At 37.7% G+C, this 23,343-nt stretch overlaps 1 protein-coding gene across 1 annotated transcript in view; it reads right to left on the bottom strand.

Moving 5' to 3' along the window:
• Positions 1-23,343, bottom strand: part of LOC106080427 (dynein axonemal heavy chain 10) — a 239,264-nt gene that overhangs the window by 119,410 nt on the left and 96,511 nt on the right. Inside the window, 5 exon segments of the mRNA XM_059362518.1 lie at positions 12-218; positions 6,651-6,785; positions 7,062-7,147; positions 8,764-8,896; positions 16,637-16,789. Of these exon segments, the coding sequence (XP_059218501.1) occupies positions 12-218; positions 6,651-6,785; positions 7,062-7,147; positions 8,764-8,896; positions 16,637-16,789 (714 nt within the window).

Raw genomic sequence — 23,343 nt, 5'->3', positions numbered from 1 at the left:
CAAGCACTTACCTGGTATTTATGGAGTTGCATTGCAAACATATTATCGAGTGTAAAGCGTTCTGGGGTCATGTCAAAATACTGCCCAGTCTTCTCCATCAATTGCAGCCAGTGACGTTCACGCAAAGCCTCATGCTTTAGGCTCACCATTAACGGTACGGTCCCTTTGAATTGTTTCATCTGTAATTCCAGCATTTGTCCAACTGGTAACTGCCGTATCTGTTACAATGAGAAGGGAGGAGTTAAAGTACATGAGCAACGGAAATCTTCAACTGTTGTTTTGAAATAGTAATGGAGCTCAATTTAGGTGAAGAGACATTGCGTAAAACTTTGATTGAAACTTTAGGTCATTATTTACACACTGATAGAATAAACGAGTAAAAACGTGGTAAGTTTGGCCGGGTCGAATCTTGGGACCCCACCACCATGGATTCTGCTAAAAAATTATACAAAATGAAGGCAGTAAGGAAAGGCAAAAGTCAGGCGGAGCTGACTATATAATACCCTGCACCACCTAGTGTACGCAGTACTTTTTATATGTAGAACTTTTCTCGAAATCTATTCTGACTTTAATTTCGATACCTATTGAAATATCAAAAAGAACCATGTACGATTTTCCTACGATTTGGATTTGGATTTGCAACTATATCAGGTTATGCACCGATGTGACCAATACTTAGCACAGTTGATGGAAGTCATAACGAAACACACATACAATCCCAACCGATCTACACTAATATGAAGTATTTGTGCAAAATTTCAAACGGCTAGCTTTACTCCTTCGAAAGTTAGCGTGCTTTCGACAGAACGACGGACGGACATGGCTCGATCAGTTTAAAATGGCATGACGATCAAGAACATATATACTTTATGGGGTCTTAGTCGAATATTTTGAAAAGTTATAAACAGAATGACAAAATTAGTACACCCCCATCCTATGGTGGAGGGTATAAAAAAATCGTTACTGAACGCTAAGTTCAAAATTTTACGGACGGATGTGGCTAGACCAACTCAGAATGTAGAGATGATCGAGAATATAAATATTTTATGTGGTCCCAGATCAATATATTAAAGTGTTACAAACATAATGACTAGATCCGCCCTCTAACAGGACGAAACCATACATATGTATGTATGTATCATACAGCCAGACAAAATAGTCTGCATATATTAGCAAACACTGTCTGCTGATATGAAATTCAAAATTTTAAACTTTTAAATTTATCCAAACAATTTTTATACCAACTACCGAAGGATGGGGTATATTCATTTTGTCATTCCGTGTGCAACACATCGAAATATCCATTTCCGATCCTATAAAGTATATATATATATATATATATATATATATATATATACATATATTCTTGATCAGCGTACAAATCTAAGACCATCTATCCATGTCCTTCCGTCTGTCCATCTGTCTGTTGAAATCTCGCTACAGTCTTTGAAAATAGAGATATTGACCTGAAACTATGCACAGATCTTTTTTATTGTCCATAAGCAGGTTAAGATCAAAGACGAGCTATATCAGACTATATCTTGATATAGCCCCCATATAGACCGATCCGCCGATTTAGGGTCTTAGGCCCATAAAAGCCACATTTTATGTCCGATTTTGCTGAAATTTGAGACAGTGAGTTGTATTAGGCCCTTCGACATCCTACGTTAATTTGGCTCAGATCGGATCAGATTTGGTTAGAGCTGGTATATAGACCGGTCCACCGATTTAGGGTCTTAGGCCCATAAAAGCCACATTTATTATCTGATTTCGCTGAAATTTCGGACAGTGAGTTAGGTTAGGTCCTTCGATATCCTTCTTCAATTTGGCCTTGATCGGTCCAGATTAGGATATAGCTGCCATATAGACCGATCTCTCGATTAAAGATTTTGGGCCCATATAAGGCGCATTTATGGTCCGATGTCGCCGAAATTTGGGACAGTGAGTTATGTTAAGCCCCTTGACATACTTCTGCATTACGGCACAGATCGGTCCAGATTTGGTTATAGCTGTCATATAGACCGATCTCTCGGTTTTAGGTTTTGGGCCCATGAAAGGCGCATTTATTGTCCGAGAGACAGTGACTTCTGTTAGGCGAGGCCACCGTAGCGCAGAGGTTAGCATGTCCGCCTATTGCGCTGAAAGCCTGGGTTCGAATCCTGGCGAGACCATCAAAAAAAATTTTCAACGGTGGCTTTCCCCTCCTAATGCTGGCAACATTTGTGAGGTAGTATGCATAGTATATGTAAAACTTCTCTCGAAAGAGGTGTCGCACTGCGGCCCGCCGTTCGGGCTCGACTATAAAAAGGAGGCCCCTTATAGTTGAGCTTAAAACTTGAATCGGACTGTACTCATTGATATGTGAGAAGTTTACCCCTGTTCCTTAGTGGAATGTTAATGGGCAATATTTGCAATTTGAGTTGTGTTAGGCCCTTCGACATCCCTCAATTCAATTTGCCCCAGATCGGTCCAGATTTGAATACAGCTGCCATATAGACCGATCTCTCGATTTGAGGTGTTAGGCCCATAAAAGGCGCATTTATTGTCCGATTTCACTGAAATATGACACAGTGACTTTTTGACGTCCTTGTCGTATATGGTTCTGATCGGTTTATTTTTAGATATAAATACTAAAGAGACCAATATTTTGTTATATACAATTGAACAAAGACTTGTACTAATTAGTATATCGTCCAAATCGGAACAAATTTCAATATAACTGCTATTGGACATAAAGTATGCAATTTTCACCGGATTTTGATGAAAGGTGGTTTACATATATACCCTAGGTGGTGGGTATCCAATGTTCGGCCCGGCCGAACTTAACGCCTTTTTACTTGTTTTTTGTTTAATAGCATATATATAACATTAGTAGTTATTTTGTCTGCTGTTGTTTAAATTGGATTAAAAATTAACTAATTGTAGAAAATTTTAATAATTTAGATAGGATAGAATATAATAAATTTTGTAATATTTGTGTCATTTTGTAAACTATTTTAAATTTGAAAACATCAGAAAAAAAATTCTGCTGCCCTATTTTTAGCAGACTTTCTGCTGTTACAGCAAACTTTTTTGCTAGAACATTTTTCTGAGTGTACAGATCGATCTCCGGATTTTATTTCTTAAGCCCCTTGATTTCTTAACTAGCCCCATAGGCTCACAAATAGTTGGGGCCTATAAAAACACCTTCTCCGGTAGGACTTATTGAGACCATAGAAGCATAGTTGTACTTCAATCTAAAAAGCTTCAACTAATTCCCAATACCAAAGTAGATGTCCAAGATAAATGTTATATACTTGCCTATATTCTTTAAAGTGATTATTTTTTTTTTTCATATGTAATTTTTCATATTTGTGTGATATGTCCACTAATAATTTAATGTCTAATTGGGTTCTTCATCAACATGCCAACCAATGTTATTTGTGAATACATTACAGTATATTGAATGTCGTTCAACATATTGCAAAGCAAAGTAAAGCTAATTTTGTGATCAATTGGTCAAGCTCATTGGGCTTCTGTGATATAGTCGATATCATTCAATTTGGCAAACCAAAATGTAATAAATTAGAGCAATAAATTTTAAAATGAAATACTTATCATAATAACATCCATTGCAAACATATTTGTGAGTATAGAACGAAAGTTTTTTTTGTACCCACCACCGAAGGATGAGGGTATATTCATTTTGTCATTCCGTTTGCAACGCATCGAAATATCCGGATTCCGACGAAAGGTGGTTTATAGATGTACCCGAGGTGGTGGGTATCCAAAGTTGGGCCCGGCCGATCTTAAAACCTTTTTACTTTTAAAATTAGCTTGTCATATCTAAAACTTAAAAAAGCAAGGGCCGAACTTCGATCATAAACTTTAAATTGCAAATTTGCAAATTTGCAAATTTAGCCCATGAACATTCCACTAAGGAACAGGGGCAAACTTCTCACATATTAATGAGTGCAGTCCGATTCAAGTTTAAGCTCAATGATAAGGGGCCTCCTTTTTATAGCCGAGTCCGAACGGCGTGTCGCAGTGCGACACCTCTTTGGAGGAAAAGTGAATTATACATGGTGTGTCAGAGAACAAAGGCTCCCGTAGCCCGTTGTAAGACGATTTAACGATGTCCGTGTGTCTGTCCGTCCGTCTGTTGTAATCACTCTAGAGCCTTAAAAAATTAGCACAGACACTTCTTTTTGATGCACGCTGGCCAAGTTCTTGAACGGGCCAAATCGGACCATATTTGGATATAGCTGCTATATAGACCGATTTTCCGATAAAGGTTCTAATGCCCATAAAACATTATTTTTCATTCGATTTTGCTGAAATTTGAAAGTAATTTCGACCGACAGACGGACGGGCATGGCGGATCATTTTAGAAGCACAAAATTGTTTTTTTAAGATTATATGTTAATTGGCTTGCCTGTAGCAAAATGTCCTCCTGAGAGGACAATGCTAGTAATAGGAGTCAATCCAACGAAAAATTACCAATGGGTGAATTTTAAGATAAAAAGATAATTGGCTCCAAATTTTGCACAGATACTTCTTTTTGGTGCAGGACGTTGGGGATTAGAAAAGGGATCATATCAGTTTATATTGGGATATTGGGCTCCCATATAAATTCACATGACTTCTTTAGCCCCTGGAGGGCTCAAGCATTATCTGATTTCGCTGAAATTTTGCATGTTGACTACTGTTATGACTTTGAACTTATAATGTAAAGCTTGGTTCAATTCTTTATACCGACCAACAGATTTGGTTTTTTGATCTACACGAAGGTGCAATTTTATAAGAATTGGATAAAATTTTTGCACGATGACATGTTATGGTTTACAACATACATGCCAAGTTTGGTCTAAATCGGTTTATAGTGGTGTTTTATCCAAGTTAAGCTATATCAATGATTTTACAAGCGTTAGCCTCTAATGTCCACTACAGAGGACATTACAATTTCAGACTACACTATACTCACTTTTAGCTTAATCTCCAAATTTGTTGTCCTTTAATTTATTAAACAACACTTCTCCTTTTCAGAAATAAATATATATTATTACTCAAATCTAATTCAGGAAAAATCTAAAATGTGATTTTTGGACGACAGCGCCAAATGAAATCAAAACAAGTAAAAGGCGTTGAGTTCGGCCGAACTTTGGATACCCACCACCTCGGATATAAATGTAAACCACATTTCATCAAAATATGGTGAAAATTGCATAGCTTATGTCCCCTAGCAGTTATATTAAAATATATTCCGAATTAGACTAAATAGTAATAAATCGAGAGATCGGTCTATGTTGAAATTTGGACCGAACTGGACCAAATTGAAGAAGGACGTTGAAGAGCCTAACAACTCACTGTCTCAAATTTCAGCGACATCGGAAAATAAATGCGCCTTTTATGGCCCCAAAATCAAAAACCAAGAGATCGGTCTATATCGCAGCTATATTCAAATCTTTACCGATCTGTGCTATATTGCAGAAGTATGTCAAGGGGCTTAACCTAACTCACTGTCCCAAATTTCGGCGACATCGGACAATAAATGCGCCTTTTATGGGCCCAAAACCTTAAATCGAGATATCGGTCTATATAGCAGCTATATCCAAATCTGAACCGATCAAGGCCAAATTAAAGGAAGATGTGAAAGGGCCTAAGACAAGTCACTGTTTCAAATTTCAGTGAAATCGGATAATAAATGTGGCTTTTATGGGCCTAAGATCCTAAATCGGCGGATCGGTCTATATGGCAGCTATATCCAAGTCTGAACCGATATGAGCCAAATTAATGAAGGATGTCGAATGGCCTAACACAACTCACTGTCACAAATTTCAGCAAAATCGGATAATAAATGGGACGGATAATAAATGGGACTATTATCCAAGTCTGGACCGACCTGGGCCAAATTGGCGAAGGATGTCGAAGGGCACTGTCCCAAATTTCAGCGAAGTGGGATTATAAATGTGGCTTTTATGGGCCTAAGACCATAAATCGGCCGATCGGTCATTATGGGTGCTATATCAAGATATAGTCCGATATAGCCCATCTTGGAACTTTACCTGCTTATGGACCAAAAAAGAGTCTGTGCAAAGTTTCAGCTCAATAGCGTGATTTCAACAGACAGACGGACAGACTGACGGACATGTCTAGATCGTCTTAGATTTTTACGCTGATCAAGAATATATATACTTTATAGGGTCGGAAATGGATATTTCGATGTGTTGTAAACGGAATGACACAATGAATATACTCCCATCCTTCGGTGGTGGGTATAATAAACTGGCTAAACGCGTGCTATGTTTTCCATCATTAATATGTGAAATTAAGAACAGTGCCGATGCACTCAAACAAAATAATAAAATTCATATGAGTAATGAACAGTGGACTCTTAGTAGTTCATCTTCGGTCATTTAAACGATATGAAATAAATATTTCATTGTTTAAATGGATTGAAAAAATAGTAAATCCTTTTAATCTCTTTTCGTGGGCATACAAACGCATATTAAGCAATTTCAAAACGTTTAGAGCGTTGGGTGTCATTAAAGTTCTAAAACATTCTATACCCAAAAATTTTTCAAAACACACACTTTTCATTCTCCTTGGCAGCTTAACGTAACAAAAAAAAAAAAAACACTCCCTTTGTTAACCAATCATAAAACTTTTACCTGTTTAGGAAGTTTACGAAATTCTTTCAAGTAACTCTCTACTCCCTCTGTCAGTACGGCAGGATCCAAATCGGCCCATAAAGTTTTTGACCATCCTTCGCGAGCGGACTTTTGGCTTCTGTACAAATTGAAAACCTAGAAAAGATTATAAAAACAACAAAAATTAAGGAGGAAACAGAAAAGGTGATATTCCATCATTTCTGAGCAATTTTCCTTCTCCATTGATAGAAAGTTTGCTTAGCAGCACAAATGATTTAATTGAAAATTTAAACTTTTTCTATGCCGGGCTTCCTTTGGATGAATGGACACATCCGTTTCACCTAAGCCGGTCATAGGATTTGCTTGCTGTGAGTGTGTGTGTGTTCGTTCGGAGGAGAGTAAGCAGTGTTGAAGTGAAAATCGTTAACTTACAATTTGCATTCCTTCGTAGTCCTCCTTGAGACGTGAAAAGTCATTGTAGTCCTGCATGGGCATATCGAAAAGTTTCTCCGCATTGGCTGCAGTTGTAGATATGGATTGTCAGCCGAAGATTGCAAGAAGCAGAGGGCAGTTTCATTCGTTTCCATTATTTGGTTTGACCAGGGGAAATTTAACGAGTAAATACAATTAAAAGTAAGAAAAGAATTAATTTATTTTTTTTTCTTTTTTTATACTTTGGCAGCAGTTATGCGTCTTGGTATGTTGGTAAATATTTGTATTGTAAATAACTGCGAGCACATCCCATTTATTTAAGTTTTTATACCCATCACCGAAGGATGGGCGTATATTCATTTTATCATTCCGTTTGCAATACATCGAAATATCCATTTCCGACCCTATAACGTAAATGTATTCTTCATCAGCGTAAAAGTTTAAGACGATGTAGCTATGTCCGTCCGTCTGTCCGTCTATCTGTGGAAATCTCGCGAGTCTTAATATATATAGAGATATTGAGCTGAAACTTAGCACAGATTCTTTTTTTGTCCATGAGCAGGTTAAGTTCGAAGATGGGCAATATCGGACTTTATGTTGATATAGCACCCATATAGACCGATCGGGCGATTTAGGGTCTTAGGCCCATAAAAGCCACATTTATAATCCGATTTCGCTGAAATTTGAGACAGTGAGTTGTGTTAGTCCCTTCGACATCCTTCGTCAATTTGGCTCAGATCGGTCCAGATTTGGATATAGCTTCCATATAGACCGATCTCTTGATTTAAAGTCTTGCGCCCATTAAAGTCGCATTTATTGTGATGTCGCCGAAATTTGGGAAAGTGAGTTGTGTTAGGCCTTTCGACATTCTTCGTCAATTTGGCTCAGATCGGTCCAGATTTTAACCGCATTTATTTTCCGTTGTCGTCGAAATTTGAGACAGTGAGTTAAATTAAGTCCCTCGACATTCTTCTTCAATTATGCTCAGATCGGTCCAGATTTGGATATAGCTGCCATATAGACCGATCTCTCGATTGAAGGTGTGGGGCCCATAAAAGGCGCATTTATTGTCCGATGTGACCGAAATTTAGGACTGTGGGTTGTGTTAGGCCCTTCGACATTCTACTTCAATTGGGCTTACATCGGTCCATATTGGGATATAGCTGCCATATAGACCGATCTCTCGATTTAAGGTGTGGGGCCCATAAAAAGCGCATTTATTGGCCGATGTTGAAAAAATTTCGAACAATAAGTTGTGTTAGACCCTTCGACATTTTTCTTCAATTTAGCTCAGATCGGTCCACATTTGGATATAGCTGCCATATAGAACAATACCTCGATTTAAAGTCTTAGCCGCATAAAAGGCGTATTTATAATCCGATTTCACTGAAATTTGGCACACTGACTTATGTTAGGCTTTTCGACATCCGTGTCGTGTATGATTCAGATCGGGTTATAGATATAGCTACGGTTTAGATATAGCTACTAAAAAGACCAATATTTTGTTATACACAATTGTACAATGACTTGTACTTATGAGTATTTGGGCCAAATCGGAACATTTTTGATATAGCTGCTATGGGCTATTCATATTTCACCGGATTTTGACCAAATGTGGTTAACATATATACCCGAGGTGGTGGATATTCAAAGTTGGGCTCGGCCGAACTTAACGCCGTTTTACTTGTTTTATTTGACTTACCCAGATCGATTCTTCTATTTTCAAATTCATTGATTTTAGCTCCGTATGGATCCATCAATTTAAAACCTTTATCTAAGTCACCTCCAACAGATCCAGGTCCATTCACTTCAAAGTCCTTGATGAACTCTTCCAACTGTGGGAAATTTAAAGCAAAAGTTTATATAAATGTAATAACGATGGAGAAAATATCATATAGACAATTATTTTTAACTAGCTGACCCGGGCCCGCTCCGCTGCGCCTTCTTTTACTTTATATGGAACAAAAGTTTCCTTGGAATGTTTATTTTCGACAATTAAAGATATTTTAGTGAAATATCATGGTACGAAAATATTGTAGTATATCGCTTGACTAACAGTTTGACAATATAAGTGCCTTTATGTGAATCCCATATGATCTTTATTAGTCTACGAATTTAAGTTTGGATGTAAGGTGATGTCTGATTTAGTGGTGTTTTCGGGGGAGAGGTGGTCCCCCATATACTTGGCCCTGAAAAAATATCAGCATCGTGCTCTTGTCTCAAATACCATTTATTTAAACCCCATATTGCCATTGGCTGAAGAGAAGTTTACAGGATGAGGCGTCCCCCAAAAAAATGGCCCCAAAATAGGCAATCTAATTCGTTTTCTAATCTCAAATGCCTTTTATTTGAACATATTGGCATGGTCGAAAAATTTTTCCCTTTGGGGGTGTTTTGGGAAAGGGGTGATGCCCTAAATACATGGTCCTACATTTGGATATCAAATTCGTATTCTACTTCCAAATACCTTTATTTGAGCCCCATATTGCGATGGTCAGTAAAAGATTGCTGATTGTAGGGTATTTTGGGAAAGGGGTAGACCCCCAGAATATTGGTCTCGAAAGTGGGTATCACTTCTTGCTCTACCCCCAATACCTTTCATTTAAGCCCCACATTGTCATGGTCGGTAAATATGCTCCACATTGTCATGGTCGGTAAAGGTCCCCCAAAAAACTAAGCCCTGAAAATATATCAGCAACGTGTTCTATTCTCATATATCTTTATATCATTTATTTGAACCCCATATTCCCATTGCCCTTAAAATTGGATATCAAATTCGTTTTCTAAACTCATTCATCTGTCCTTATTGCAAAAGTCAGCAAATATGTCCGGTTTGGGGTATTGGCCCTAAAAACTATGAATATTTAGTTCCACTCTCCAAGACCCAAATTGTCTCAAGAATGTCCTATTTGGAGGTGTTTATGGTGGTGGGACGTCCGCTAGACAGTTGGCCCCTAATGTTGATATCAGATACGTGGGCTACTCCCACATACCTTTAATTTGAGCCCCATATTTCCATAGTCGGCAAACATGACCGGCTTGGGGGTGTTTTGAGGGATGGGCGGCCCCTCAGTGAGTTGGCCTGGAAAATTTATATCGGATTCGTGTTCTACTCTATAAACCCTCTTATTTGAGCCTCATATTGCAATAGTCAGCAAATACTTTCTAGTTGAGTTTGAGTCCCATATTGCTATGGTCGGTAAATACGTCCGATTTAGGGGTGTTTTGGGGCTTGGGGTGGTCCACCTAGCACTTGATCTGACAATTGGATATCAGATACGTTTCTTATCCTAAATACCTTTCATTTGAGTCCCACTTTGTCGTGATTTGTGTAAATATATGTTTGGTAGGTTTTAAGGTGGGACAGCCCCCCAGGTACCCCACCCGAAATTTGGATACCAAATTTTTATTTTTAGCGTACTATATGAAAGCACACAAAATTTCGCTTAAATCGCACCACCCATCTCCGAGATCTGGCGTTTCTGAAAATTAGGGTAAGATATCAAAAAATTTAGTACCCTATTTTCACCACGGGGTCAATATGTACCATCTGTGAAAATTTCAAGAAAATCGGTTCTGAGTCTATAAGGAACACACAAACATACAAACAAACAAACCTACAAACCTACAAACAAACACAAATTGATTTTTATACCCACCACCGACGGATGGGGGTATATTCATTTTGTCATTCCGTTTGCAACACATCGAAATATCCATTTCCGACCCTATAAAGTATAGATATTCTTGATCAGCGTAAAAATCTAAGACGATCTAGACATGTCCGTCCGTCTGTCCGTCTGTCTGTTGAAATCACTCTACAGTCTTCAAAAATAGAGATGTTGAGCTGAAACTTTGCACAGATTCTTTTTTTGTCCATAAACAGGTTAAGTTCGAAGATGGGCTATATCGAACTATATCTTGATATAGCCCCCATATAGACCGATCCGCCGATTTAGGGTCTAAGGCCAATAAAAGACTCATTTATTATCCGATTTTGCTGAAATTTGGAACAGTGAATTGTGTTAGGTCCTTCGACATCCTTCGTTAATTTGGCTCAGATCGGTTCAGATTTGGATATAGCTGCCAAATAGACCGATCCGCCGATTTAGGGTCTTAGGCCCCTAAAAGACACATTTATTAACCGATTTTGCTGAAATTTGGGACAGTGAGTTGTGTTAGGTTCTTCAACATCCTCCGTCAATATGGCTCATATCGATTCAGATTTGGATATAGCTGCCATATAGACCGATTCTCCAATTTAGGGTCTTAGGCCCATAAAAGACACATTTATTAACCGATTTTGCGAAAATTTGGGACAGTGAGTTGTATTAGGCCCTTCAACATCCTCCGTCAATTTGGCTCAGATCGGTCCAAATTTGGATATAGCTGCCATATAGACCGATCTCTCGGTTTTAGGTTTTGCGGTCATAAAAAGCGCATTTATTGTTCAATGTTGACGAAATTTGGGACAAAGAGTTAAGTTAAGCCCCTCCACATATTTCTGCAATTTGGTCTAGATCGATCAAGATTTGCATATAGCTGTCATAAAAACCGATCTCTCGATTTAAAGTCTTGGCTCCATAGAAGGCGCATTTTTAATCCGATTGCACTGAAATTTGACACACTGACTTATGTTATGCTTTTCGACATCCGTGTCGTATATAGTTAAGATTGGTTTATTTTTAGATATAACTACTAAAAAGACCAATATTTTGTTATATACAATTGAACAATAACTTTTACTTATTAATATCTGGTCCAAATTGGAACATATATTGATATAGCTGCTATGGGGCATAAGGTATGAATTTTGCACCGGATTTTGAGGAAAGGTGGTTCACATATATATCCGAGGTGGTGGGTATCCAAAGTTCGGCCCGGCCGAATTTAACGCCTTTTTACTTGTTATATATAGGATATGCTTCCCAGAATAGGAAAAGGAATATAAAACTCTCAAACACGACATTTAGTATGGCATAGGCAAACGTTTGTATACCAAGCACTTCCAACCAAATGGTGGCCCATTTTTCGGAAAAACTGAACATGTCGTAATCGTAACTCTAGAACAACGCAGGACAGCCAATTCTGGGTGATCGCAACCATTTGTCCGCCAGTTATCTTCCAATAAATCGGGAAAAACAGCCGCCGAAGACGGATCACTCTTTACCACTACAATGAGAGCTCTCACACATCGTGTAAAAAATAAAATGAGTGGTCAGCGTTTTTCGACACCTGATGAAGCGGTTAATGCGTTCGGAATGCATGTTTTGGAGATACCTCAATCAGAGTGACAAAAGTGCTTCGACAATTAAATCGAACGAATGCAAAAGTTACTAGATCTTAATGGGGAATATTTTGAACAACAATAAAGCGATGTTCGATGATTTATATTTGTTATTGTTCTCTAATCTCGAAAAATAAAAGGCAACCTTCGTTTAGTTAAAAACAGACAAATATCCCATTAACGAATCTTCCCTAAATTTGTCTGTGCCCACATTTACTCCATTTTTGGGCTACCTATGTATGAACATATGAATGCATAATTTATCACTTGCAGTCTCTTGATAGTAACAACAACAGAATAACACAACTTGTGTGCAATGCAATAACATTTTGTCCCTTGCTTTATATCCCCAGCTGTTGAAATTTGTTGTTTGTTATTTGAAAATCTTTTTCGATTGCTGTTTTTTGTTGAAACACAACAATAGTATCAATTGAATATAGTTTTGTTGTAATGCTATTATTTATGTTTGCCTATGTTTTGATTATTTTAGGTATTTTTTTAGCTGCGCTAAGCCAATTTCTTTTCTTTTATATTGTTCTAGTTTAGTTGACTCTCCTTCCAACAACACCATAATAAATGAAGCAGCAGTCATTTTAAAACACAATTGACTTTTCGGCAATTAGACTGCTGTTCTGAAACTGACAGCAGCTACTGTAGCTATACAGTAGCTACTGCTGTAATAGCTGCAACATTAACTATTAACAGTCAGTGGATAATGTTTGGTACTCTGCAGGCTTTTTTCTATGAGTGTATATTAATAAAATTTTTTGTCAATTTTACGCAACCATTAAGTGATGAAAAGCAAAGTGATCTACAATTTACGGCCTTTGAAGCCCCTACACCTTAAGATTTCTGATGATTACCACCCTCTTTACCAAGGGGTAAAAATGCGTCCAACCATGATTGTTGTGGTGTATATCCTGTGGCTTTCATTTTTCCATCTCGAAAGGGAAATTAACACATCATTAAAAAAATTATCTTCGGGAATATAAAATTAATAATTATTGCTATTATATTATACTAGCCGAACCGGGCCCGCTCCACTGCGCCTTCTTTAACTCTCTAATATTTTTTTAGGCTGGGGACACTTCGCCCTGAATTCGAATATCGAATTCATGCCATTGTAGCCTATGACGCTGAATGCGTTCGAATCCTGGGGGAACAGCGGACAAAGCGGATTTTTATCCCCTCTTAATGTTGGCGACATTTGCGAGGTACAATGCCATGCATGGTCATTTAAAATATTTTCCGCAAAGAGGTGTCGCACTGCGGGACGCCGTTCGGACTTGGCTATAAAAAAAGGTCCCTTATTATTGAGTTTAAATTTAAATCCGAAAGCATTCATTGATGTGTGAGAATTTGCCCCTTCTCGATTCCTGGTGGTAGTGTTCTTCCTTAGGATAATGTTCTTATTAGGGGAGGGATGACACTACAGACATTTCGACTCAAATTTGTGCTGCACTTCCGAATCCCTTTAATTTGAGCCCCATATTGACATGGCCTGTAAATATGAACCGTTTGGAGGGTGTTTTGGTGCTGGGGCAGCCACCGCTACCTTGCACTAAAAATAGATATCAAATTCGTTCTTTATTCCCAACGGAAATGAAGTTCAGTTTAGGGGGTGCTTTAGGGCGTACCCAAAACACTCAAATACCTTTCATTTGAGTTCCATATTGTCGTAATGGGTTAAATGACCCACTTGACTTATTTTTAGGAGGAAAAGCGCGTGAACGCAAATTTTAATGTCATATTTGTAATCTACTCCCTAATATCTTTCATTTGAGTCCCATGTAACCATAGTCGGCTAATAGGGCTATTTGGGGGTATTTGGGGATGGGCGACCTCCCGTTAGTTGGACCTAATGTTTTATGCCATATTTGTAATATACTGCCTAATTCTTTTTATTTGAGTCTGTTTGGGGCATTTTTGGGGTATATGGCGGCCTGATGGGTACTTACTCAAATTTTAATACCATATTCGTTATGGTATATAAATATATTGTCCCGATCGGTCCACTTTTGACTTTGGGTTGTGTTTTTGGCATAAGGGGAAGGATCCGTTCCCCTTCCGATACCGACAAATTATATAGCCTACTTTTCCTTCCAAACCAACCTACACAATATGCGAAAAATTCGAGAAAATCGGTTCTGCCGTCTGTCAGTCTTTACGGAACAAACAAACCGAGTCCCATATATCCGTGGGTAATGTTTGGGCGTTTTTGTGGGGGTGGGGTGACCCTTCTACTTCGACATGAATTTGTATGCCAGATTCATTATCTACTCCCGCATACTTTTCGTTTGATACTCATATTGTCCTTATCGATCGACTTTTGATTTGGGGTGGTGTTTTTGAGGTAACGGCGGGGGTCAGCCCCCTTTCGTTATCAATAAATTACAAAGCCTATTCCTTTCTAATTTCTCTGGGTGTATTAGAAGTATTGCGTATGATAAATACTTTTCTTTAATTAATTTCCCTCTGGTATCAGTTCAACTCTTTAGGTGTTATTCCAAGGGGGTGTAACCAGAAAAGCAAATACCAGAAAAAATCGCAGAAACGTTTCTGCCGCATTCACTCGAAATTGTGCTGTAGAGACAGAGAGACAGAGACAGCCGCCGTTATGTTTTCTATTTAAGTGGAACTTCAAAACGGATAAGGATGTGGAGCACATCAAGTTGAAGAAGGAAACAGAAATCAGGAATGTGCACTGGAATGAACACCGATACAATGGCCATATTCTAAACAGTAACGAGCAGAAGCGCATTGCGAGGGGAAGATGTGGTAAACAACTTAGGAAGCAAACGAAAGTCAAATGGAGGAACCCTCAAGGTTTGACTGCCTCCCTTTAATTGACAGCACAACAAGTGGCCAAGAAGAAGGATGTAAAAGAGCGTACAAAGATGTTGGTATACAAGAAACGAGGGCGGAAAGTAGGAGTTTGGAATTGCTTTTAATGGAAATTGGAAAAAATCCTTAGAGCATATTAGACTTCTGTAGTACGTACAAAAGTGCAGATTATGAGCAAATTGTAAAATATTTAATTGTTTTTCATACCTTTTTTGAAGCCCTTGCCCCACTCTAGTGAAATTGCGGCAATAATAAGCAAAAAAAAAAACAAGCAACACCTAATATACCGTCAAGAAAATTAGTTACTCGCTTCAAATAAAACAACAGTTGGATTTGTTCGGTTCTTCTTTATTCTGTCTTGTTATACCCTCCTCCATTGGATGAGGGTATGCTAATATCTTCATTCTGTCTGTAACTCCTCGAAATATTCGTCTAAGACACGATAAAGTACATATATTGTTGATCGTCATTTTACGACATTTTAAGTCGATCTAGCCACGTCCGTCCGTCCGTCCGTCCGTCCGTCTGTCCGTCCGTTGTCCGTCCGTCTATCTGTCGAAAGCACGATAAGGTTCGAAGGAATAAAGCTAGCCCTTTGAAATTTTACACAAATACTTCCTATTAGTGTAGGTCGGTTGGGATTGTAAATGGGATATATCGGTCCATGTAGGTTTATATGACAGCTATATCAAAACATTGTCCATTTACAATCCCAACCGACCTACACTAATAAGAAGTAAGAAGAAGGAGTTGTAAGAAGTAAGAAGTCCTTCCAAGCCCTTCATATTCTTTAATTCTTAGATTGAAACAAATATTCTCAAAGGCAAAACTGAAATTTTCTTGAATTTGATTTTTCCTGCTAACCGTCCGACTTACTAACTGACTACGGAAAGTAAAATCCAATTAAATTCCCATTGAATTGTAATGAAAAGGCAGAAAAAATACAAAATTGTGTGTAAAGTAAGAGAGCGGAAAGTAGTGCCGGAAACAAAGGCGAAACGAATTAAAAACGTAAGCAACTAAATTTAAAATGACTACTGAAACGAAAGAAGAACATGAAAAACGCAACCATTGTCAGCACACAATGGGAAAGGCTGGAAAAGCAAAAAGGCAAAAGGGAAAAGTTGAAACTCGTTAAGCAAATGTTAAATATGGCAAAACCAGTGAACCCTCAACCAACCTACATCCAAATCAACCGATTCTAATTAAACTTCAACACCACCAGTAGCCCCCCCTCCCTCTTCAAATCCAAATGTGCGATTGTCCAAAGCATTGGAGCATTGTTCGCTGGTTCCCTCGTTCGGTGGATTCGCTTTAATGGGGTTAACCGTCTCAAAAATGCTCATTTGTTGCACAACAAAAGGAATGTTGGGAATTTCTTAATTTTCATCTGAGTTAACAATGAATTGTGTGAAAGCAATTTGTTTGGCCAACGATTACTTACCTCCTTCCAAAAGCCCGAGATCTCAACGGCAGTCATATCGGCGAATTTCTGTTTAATCGGCTGCACTTTGTCCAGGCGATACAGTGAGGAGCGATAGAGGCGTTGCCATCGTTTCCCCAAATGATGGGCCATTAGCATGTCTTCAAAATTGAACTGCAAAAGGATGTAAGAATGTAAAACAAATGTGGTTGTCTTTGTCAGAATAAGGATTTAATTTAATTTCATTCGCCAAAAGGCGTTTCATTCCTAAATGACCAATGCTCAAAATAATACCCTCTTAAATATGCCACAGAAACGAAAATTAATTATCCCAGAACATAGTTTGATGAAATTTTTGGAACTTGATCTTTGGGGAAATTTTCAATTAAAAGGTTACTAAAATAAAGATTTTCAAAGGATATATTTGCACTGTCAAATTATTCAAATAAATCAATTTGAATGACATATGGTTAAAAAATGTTATTCAAATAACAAGCAAAAATGCATTAAGTTTGAGCAGGCCGAACATTGGATAGCCACCACCTCGTGTCTACAAATACTACATTTCATTAAAAACCCGTGCAAAATGCACTATTTATGAACGCATAGCAGCTGCTTATATCCAAATGTGTTGCAGAGCTGGACAAAACTCGACATTGACTTCGAAGGGTCTAACACAACTTACTGTATTTAATTTTACAAAGATCGGGTAATAAATGGGGCTCACGACATCACGAAATCATAAGATCAGTTAATATGGGGGCTACATCCAAAATTGGTTAGATTTGAACCATATAAGAGAAGGAAGTGAAGGGGCCTAATATATTGGGTTGCCCAAAAAGTAATTGCGGATTTTTTAAAAGAAAGTAAATGCATTTTTAATAAAACTTAGAATGAACTTTAATCAAATATACTTTTTTACACTTTTTTCCTAAAGCAAGCTACAAGTAACAGCTGATAACTGATAGAAGAAAGAATGCAATTACAGAGTGACAAGTTGTGAAAAAATTTTTAACGCCGACTATATGAAAAATTCGTAATTACTTTTTGGGCAACCCAATATATAACTCAACCAAATTTTAGCAAAATCTGGTAATAATACTTTCAAACGGTCTATATGGGGGCTTCGAACCTAACTTGTTTTTAGGCAAAAAAGGAATCGGTGTAAAGTTTAAGCTCAATATTCTATTTTCAAAGACAATACGGTCTTACAACAGACAGACGGACAAAGGGACATACAGAAGAACTACCAACTACATATGTATAATCTACATTGTATATACACAGAAATTTAATTGAAAGTACATTTGTTTTCATTTAAAAATTTAATTGATTCAATAATTTTTTGATTGAATATGCTTTTTTTGGTGACCGCCGTGGTGCAGCGTGAACATCAACAAAATTTTTAGCGCTGGTTATCCCCCTACTAGTGCTGACTACATTTGTAAGGTATCCTGCCATGTTAAAACTTCTCTACCAACTGGTGTCGCTATATGGCACGCCATTCGGACTCGGCATAAAAAAGGAGGCTCTAATCATTGGAGGCTAAATCGGACTGCAGTCATTAATGAGAGAAGTATTCCGTGTTCCTTAATGGAATTTTTATAGGAAATTTTGTTTTATTAACAAGTAAAAAGGCGTTAAGTTCGGCCGGGCCGAACTTTGGATACCCACCACCTCGGGTATATATATGAACCACCTTTCATCAAAATTCGGTGAAAATTTCATACCTTATACTCATATACCTCATACCGATCTGAACTATATACGACACGGATGTCGAAAAGCCGAACATAAGTCACTGTGTCAAATTTCAGTGAAATCGGATTATAAATGCGCCTTTATGGGGCCAAGACTTTAAATCGAGATATCGGTCTACATGGCAGCTATATCCAAATCTGGACCGATTTGGGCCAAGTTGCATAAACATGTCGAAGAGCCGAACACTAAGCACTGTCCCAAATTTCGGCGAAATCGGACAATAAATACCTCTTTTATGGACCCTAAACCTTAAATCCAGAGATCGGTCTATATGGCAGCTATATTCAAATCTGGACCGATCTGGGCAAAATTGAAGAAGGACGTCTAAGAGCCTAACCAAACTCACTGTCTCAAATTTCAGCGACATCGGACAATAAATGCGTCTTTTATGGCCCCAAAACCTAAAACCTAGATATCGGTCTATATGGCAGCTATATCCAAATCTGAACCGATCTGGACCAAATTAAAGAAACATGTTCAAGGGCCTAAGACAACTCACTGTCTCAAATTTCAGCGAAATCGGACCATAAATGTGGCTTTTATGGGCCTAGACCCTAATTCGGAGGATCGGTCTATATGGCAGCTATATCCAAATCTGGACCGATCTGAGCCAAATTGACAAAGGATGTCGAAGGGCCTAACACAACTCACTGTCCCAAATTTCAACAAAATCGGATAATAAATGTGGCTTTTATGGGCCTAAGACCCTAAATCGGCGGATCGGTCTATATGGGGGCTATATCAAGATATAGTCCGATATAGCCCATCTTCGAACTTAACCTGCTTAAGGACAAAAAAAGAATCTGTGCAAAATTTCAGCTCAATATCTCTATTTTTAAAGACTGTAGCGTGATTTCAACAGACAGACGGACAGACGGACGGACATGGCTAGATCGTCTTAGATTTTTACGCTGATCAAGAATATCTATACTTTATAGGGTCGGAAATGGATATTTCGATGTGTTGCAAACGGAATGACAAATTGAATATATCCCCATCCTTCGGTGGTGGGTATAAAAATGCATTTACTTTCTTTTAAAAAATCCGCAATTACTTTTTTGCCAACCCAATATATTTCGGATCGTCGAAAAATTCTAAGAAGATTTAATGAAGTCTGAGTGTCTGTCCGTTCGTCTGTTGTAATCACTCTAGAGCCTTCAAAAATTGAGATATTGAACTGAAATTTGGCAAAGATACGTCTTTTTGATGCACGCTGGTTAATTCTTGAACGGACTAAATCGGACCATACTTGGATATATCTGTTATATAGACCCATTTATCGATAAAGGGTCTAATGCCCATAAAAACTTTATTTTTCATCCCATTTTGCTGAAGTTTGAAATAGTGAGGTTTCGCGATAACTGACCTAAGTATGGATCAGATCGGACTATATATAGATACCGATCTCCCGATAAAGAGTCTGAAGCCAATAAAAACTTTATTTATTACCCGATTTCGCTGAAATTTGCAACAGTGAGTTATTTTAAGCCTCCCGACCCAAATATGGTTCAGATCGGACTATATTTAGATATAGCTCACATATATACCGATCTGCCGATAAAGAGTCTGAAGCCTATAAAAGCTTTATTTTTTATCCTATTTCGCTGAAATTTGAAACAATGAGTTGCATTAGGCCACTCAACATAGGACCCAAATATGGTTCAGATCGGACTATATTTAGATATAGCTGCCATATTGACCGATCTGCCGATAAAGTGTCTGAAACCCATAAAAGCTTTATTTTTTATCCTATTTCGCTGAAGTTTGAAACAATGAGTTGCATTAGGCCACTCAACATAGGACCCAAATATGGTTCAGATCGGACTATATTTAGATATAGCTGCCATATTGACCGATCTGCCGATAAAGTGTCTGAAACCCATAAAAGCTCTATTTATTACCCGATTTCGTTGAAATTTGAAACAGTGGGTAGTTTTAGGTCTCCCGATGTCCGTCCCAAATATGGTTTTTATCGGACAACTTTTAGGTATAGCTTCCATACAGAGCGATCTGCCGATAAAGGGTCTGAAGCCCATAAAAGCTTTATTTTTTACCGATTTCGATGAAATTTAAACAGTGAGTAGTTTTAGGGCCACCCACCATCCGACCCAAATATGGTAAAGATCGAACTGTATTTAGATATAGCTGTCATAGAGACCGATATACCGGTTAAGGGGCTGAAGCTCATAAAAGCTTTATTTATTACCCGATTTTGTTGAAATTTGAAAACAAAATTCAACAGTGACTTATATTTATTATATCACTCAATGTCCGCGCCAAATTTGGGTGAATAATTTATCCAATTTTCACCAGATTGTGGCGAAAGGGTGTTTACATATACACCCGAGGTGGTGGGTATCCAAAGTTCGGCACGGCCGTACTAAATGCCTTATTACTTGATTTTTTTTTTTAATTGAAGACGTGATTGAAATTTTTGTAATTTCTAATTAAAAATTTAACTGACTCGATTGATTTTTTAATTGAATCTGAAAATGTTTTCAACCACAGTTGTAATTGAAAATTTTGTAATTCTCAATTAACAAATTAACTGATTTATTAATTTCTTAGTCGAATGTTAAAAAATTTTAAAATTTGATGCTTAAGTAAATTCAATTAAAACTTTCAATTAAAAAATTAATTGATTCATTCATTTATTAATCGAATGTTAAAAAATTTTCAAATTTGGTGCTTAAGTAAATTCAACTAAAGGCTATTTTGTCCCCTACAATATAAAGAGAGATTTCAAAAACCCAATACCATGGAAACCGGTTCAACATGCCCTTGGAGTCATTGGCCAAGGGCAGCCGCCTCAGTGCACAACACACTGCTACGACAACAACAACATGTCTATAGAGGAATTTTTTTACGGGTGCCCACGGACCTTTGCCCGAACAACGCACCTCAAGTTCAAGTTTCACTAGGTAAACATTATATATTAGAAATTTAAAAAAATTTCAATCATTTTTTTAATGGATCAATTAAAAATTAATTGAAAATTTCAAATTCTTTTTATTGGATCAATAAAAAATTAATTGAAAATCTCAATTTTTTTTTTTTTTTTGATTGAACATAGAATTTTTTTAATAGAAACAAGTAAAAGCGTGCTAAGTTCGGCCGGGCCGAATCCTCCACCATGGAGCGCATTTGTCGAGTTCTTTTCCCGACATCTCTTCTTAGGCAAAAATGATATAAGAAAAGATTTGCTCTGCTATTAGAGCGATATCAAGATATGATCCGGTTTAGACCACAATTAAATTATATGTTGGAGACCTGTGTAAAATGTCAGCCAATTCGAATAAGAATAGCGCCCTTTGGGGGCTCAAGAAGTAAAATAGAGAGATCGATTTATATGGGAGCTGTATCGGGCTATATACCGATCCAGACCATAATAAACACGTATGTTGATGGTCATGAGAGGATCCGTCGTACAAAATTTCAGACACAACGGATAATAATTTCGACCTCTAGAGGCTCAAGAAGTCAAGATCCCAGATCGATTTATATGGCAGCTATATCACGTTATGAAGCGAATTGAATCATACTTAGCACAGTTGTTGGATATCATAACAAAATATGTCGTGCAAAATTTCATTCCAATCGGGTAAGAATTGTGCCCTCTAGAGGCTCAAGCAGTCAAGACCCAAGATCGGTTTATATGACAGCTATTCCAGCTTATGGAACGATTTGAACCATACTTAGCACAATGCTAGAAGTGATACTAAAACACTATGTGCAAAATGTCAGTCAAATCGGATGAGAATTGCGCCCTCTAGAGACTCAAGAAGTCAAGACCCAAGATCGGTTTATATGCCAGCTATATCAAAACATGGACCGATATGGCCCATTTACAATACCAACCGACCTACACTAATAAAAAGTATTTGTGCAAAATTTCAAGCGGCTAGCTTTACTCCTTCGGAGACAGACAGACGGACGGACGGACAGACGGACGGACATGGCTAGATCGACATAAAATGTCGCGACGATCAAGAATATATATACTTTATGGGGTCTCAGACGAATATTTCGAGTAGTTACAAACTGAATGACGAAATTAGTATACCCCCCATCCTATGGTGGAGGGTATAAAAATTGTCAATTATTTTTCAAACCCGTTGATTGATATTATCATTTTTTATATTGAAGCAGCAATTCAAAAATATTAATTTGATCAATTAATTTCGTGATTGAAACCAATTTTAATTTTTTTCAGTGTATGTTAGTAATGGGATCAGAAATGGATAAGTCAAAGTGCTGCAAAGGAGTGACAAAAAGAATATGCCCCAGTTGAGCAAAGCGATGCACCGAAGGATGGTGAGCTTAAAAGCCCCAACTACAATCAAGGTATAATAATGTGTTGCCTTTGCTAATCCTTAAGTGAAGTTGTTGTTGGCATTTCTCTTTCCCACATAACAAATCTAATAATTACTTTTATTTCTGTAAATTTGCCACTACCAATCGATACACACCTCTATCAGTCCTTGTCCACAAATGTGTGTGTGTGTGTTTGGCAATACTTCAATCGCCCATGAAACGCAACTGAAAGTACAGACAAATCCTTTTAATTCCACTTCGTGCTGATAAAAGCCAAAAATGAGTAAAACACTCCCGGCAATCGACATTTTGATAATTTAATACTTTAAATTTTAAATTGTAAAAGCCTTTATTCAAATGCGCATCAATTAATGGATGGATGTGTGGTCAGTCACCGGGGCCATAACTGTTTTTGTCCTATTCTATATTCCATTTAAGCTGGTTTTTTTGTTTTGCCAATAGAGACTTTAAATTCAAATGAAATGTTATTGTTGAGCATATTCCTCTGTCCAGGATCAGCATTCACACATGAAGAACGTCACTGGCCAAACATGCATGCCCGAGAGGAGAATAAACCGAAAGGACTATCGAGGAACGTTGGAGGAGGGAAAACATACTAAAGGGATTTCTTTTTATGAATGTTTGGGAATAAA

This window comes from Stomoxys calcitrans, chromosome 2, assembly GCF_963082655.1.
Source record: "Stomoxys calcitrans chromosome 2, idStoCalc2.1, whole genome shotgun sequence".
Classification (NCBI taxonomy): domain Eukaryota; kingdom Metazoa; phylum Arthropoda; class Insecta; order Diptera; family Muscidae; genus Stomoxys; species Stomoxys calcitrans.
The sequence above is the reverse complement of the archived record's forward strand: the minus strand, read 5'-3'. Positions and strand labels throughout refer to the sequence as shown.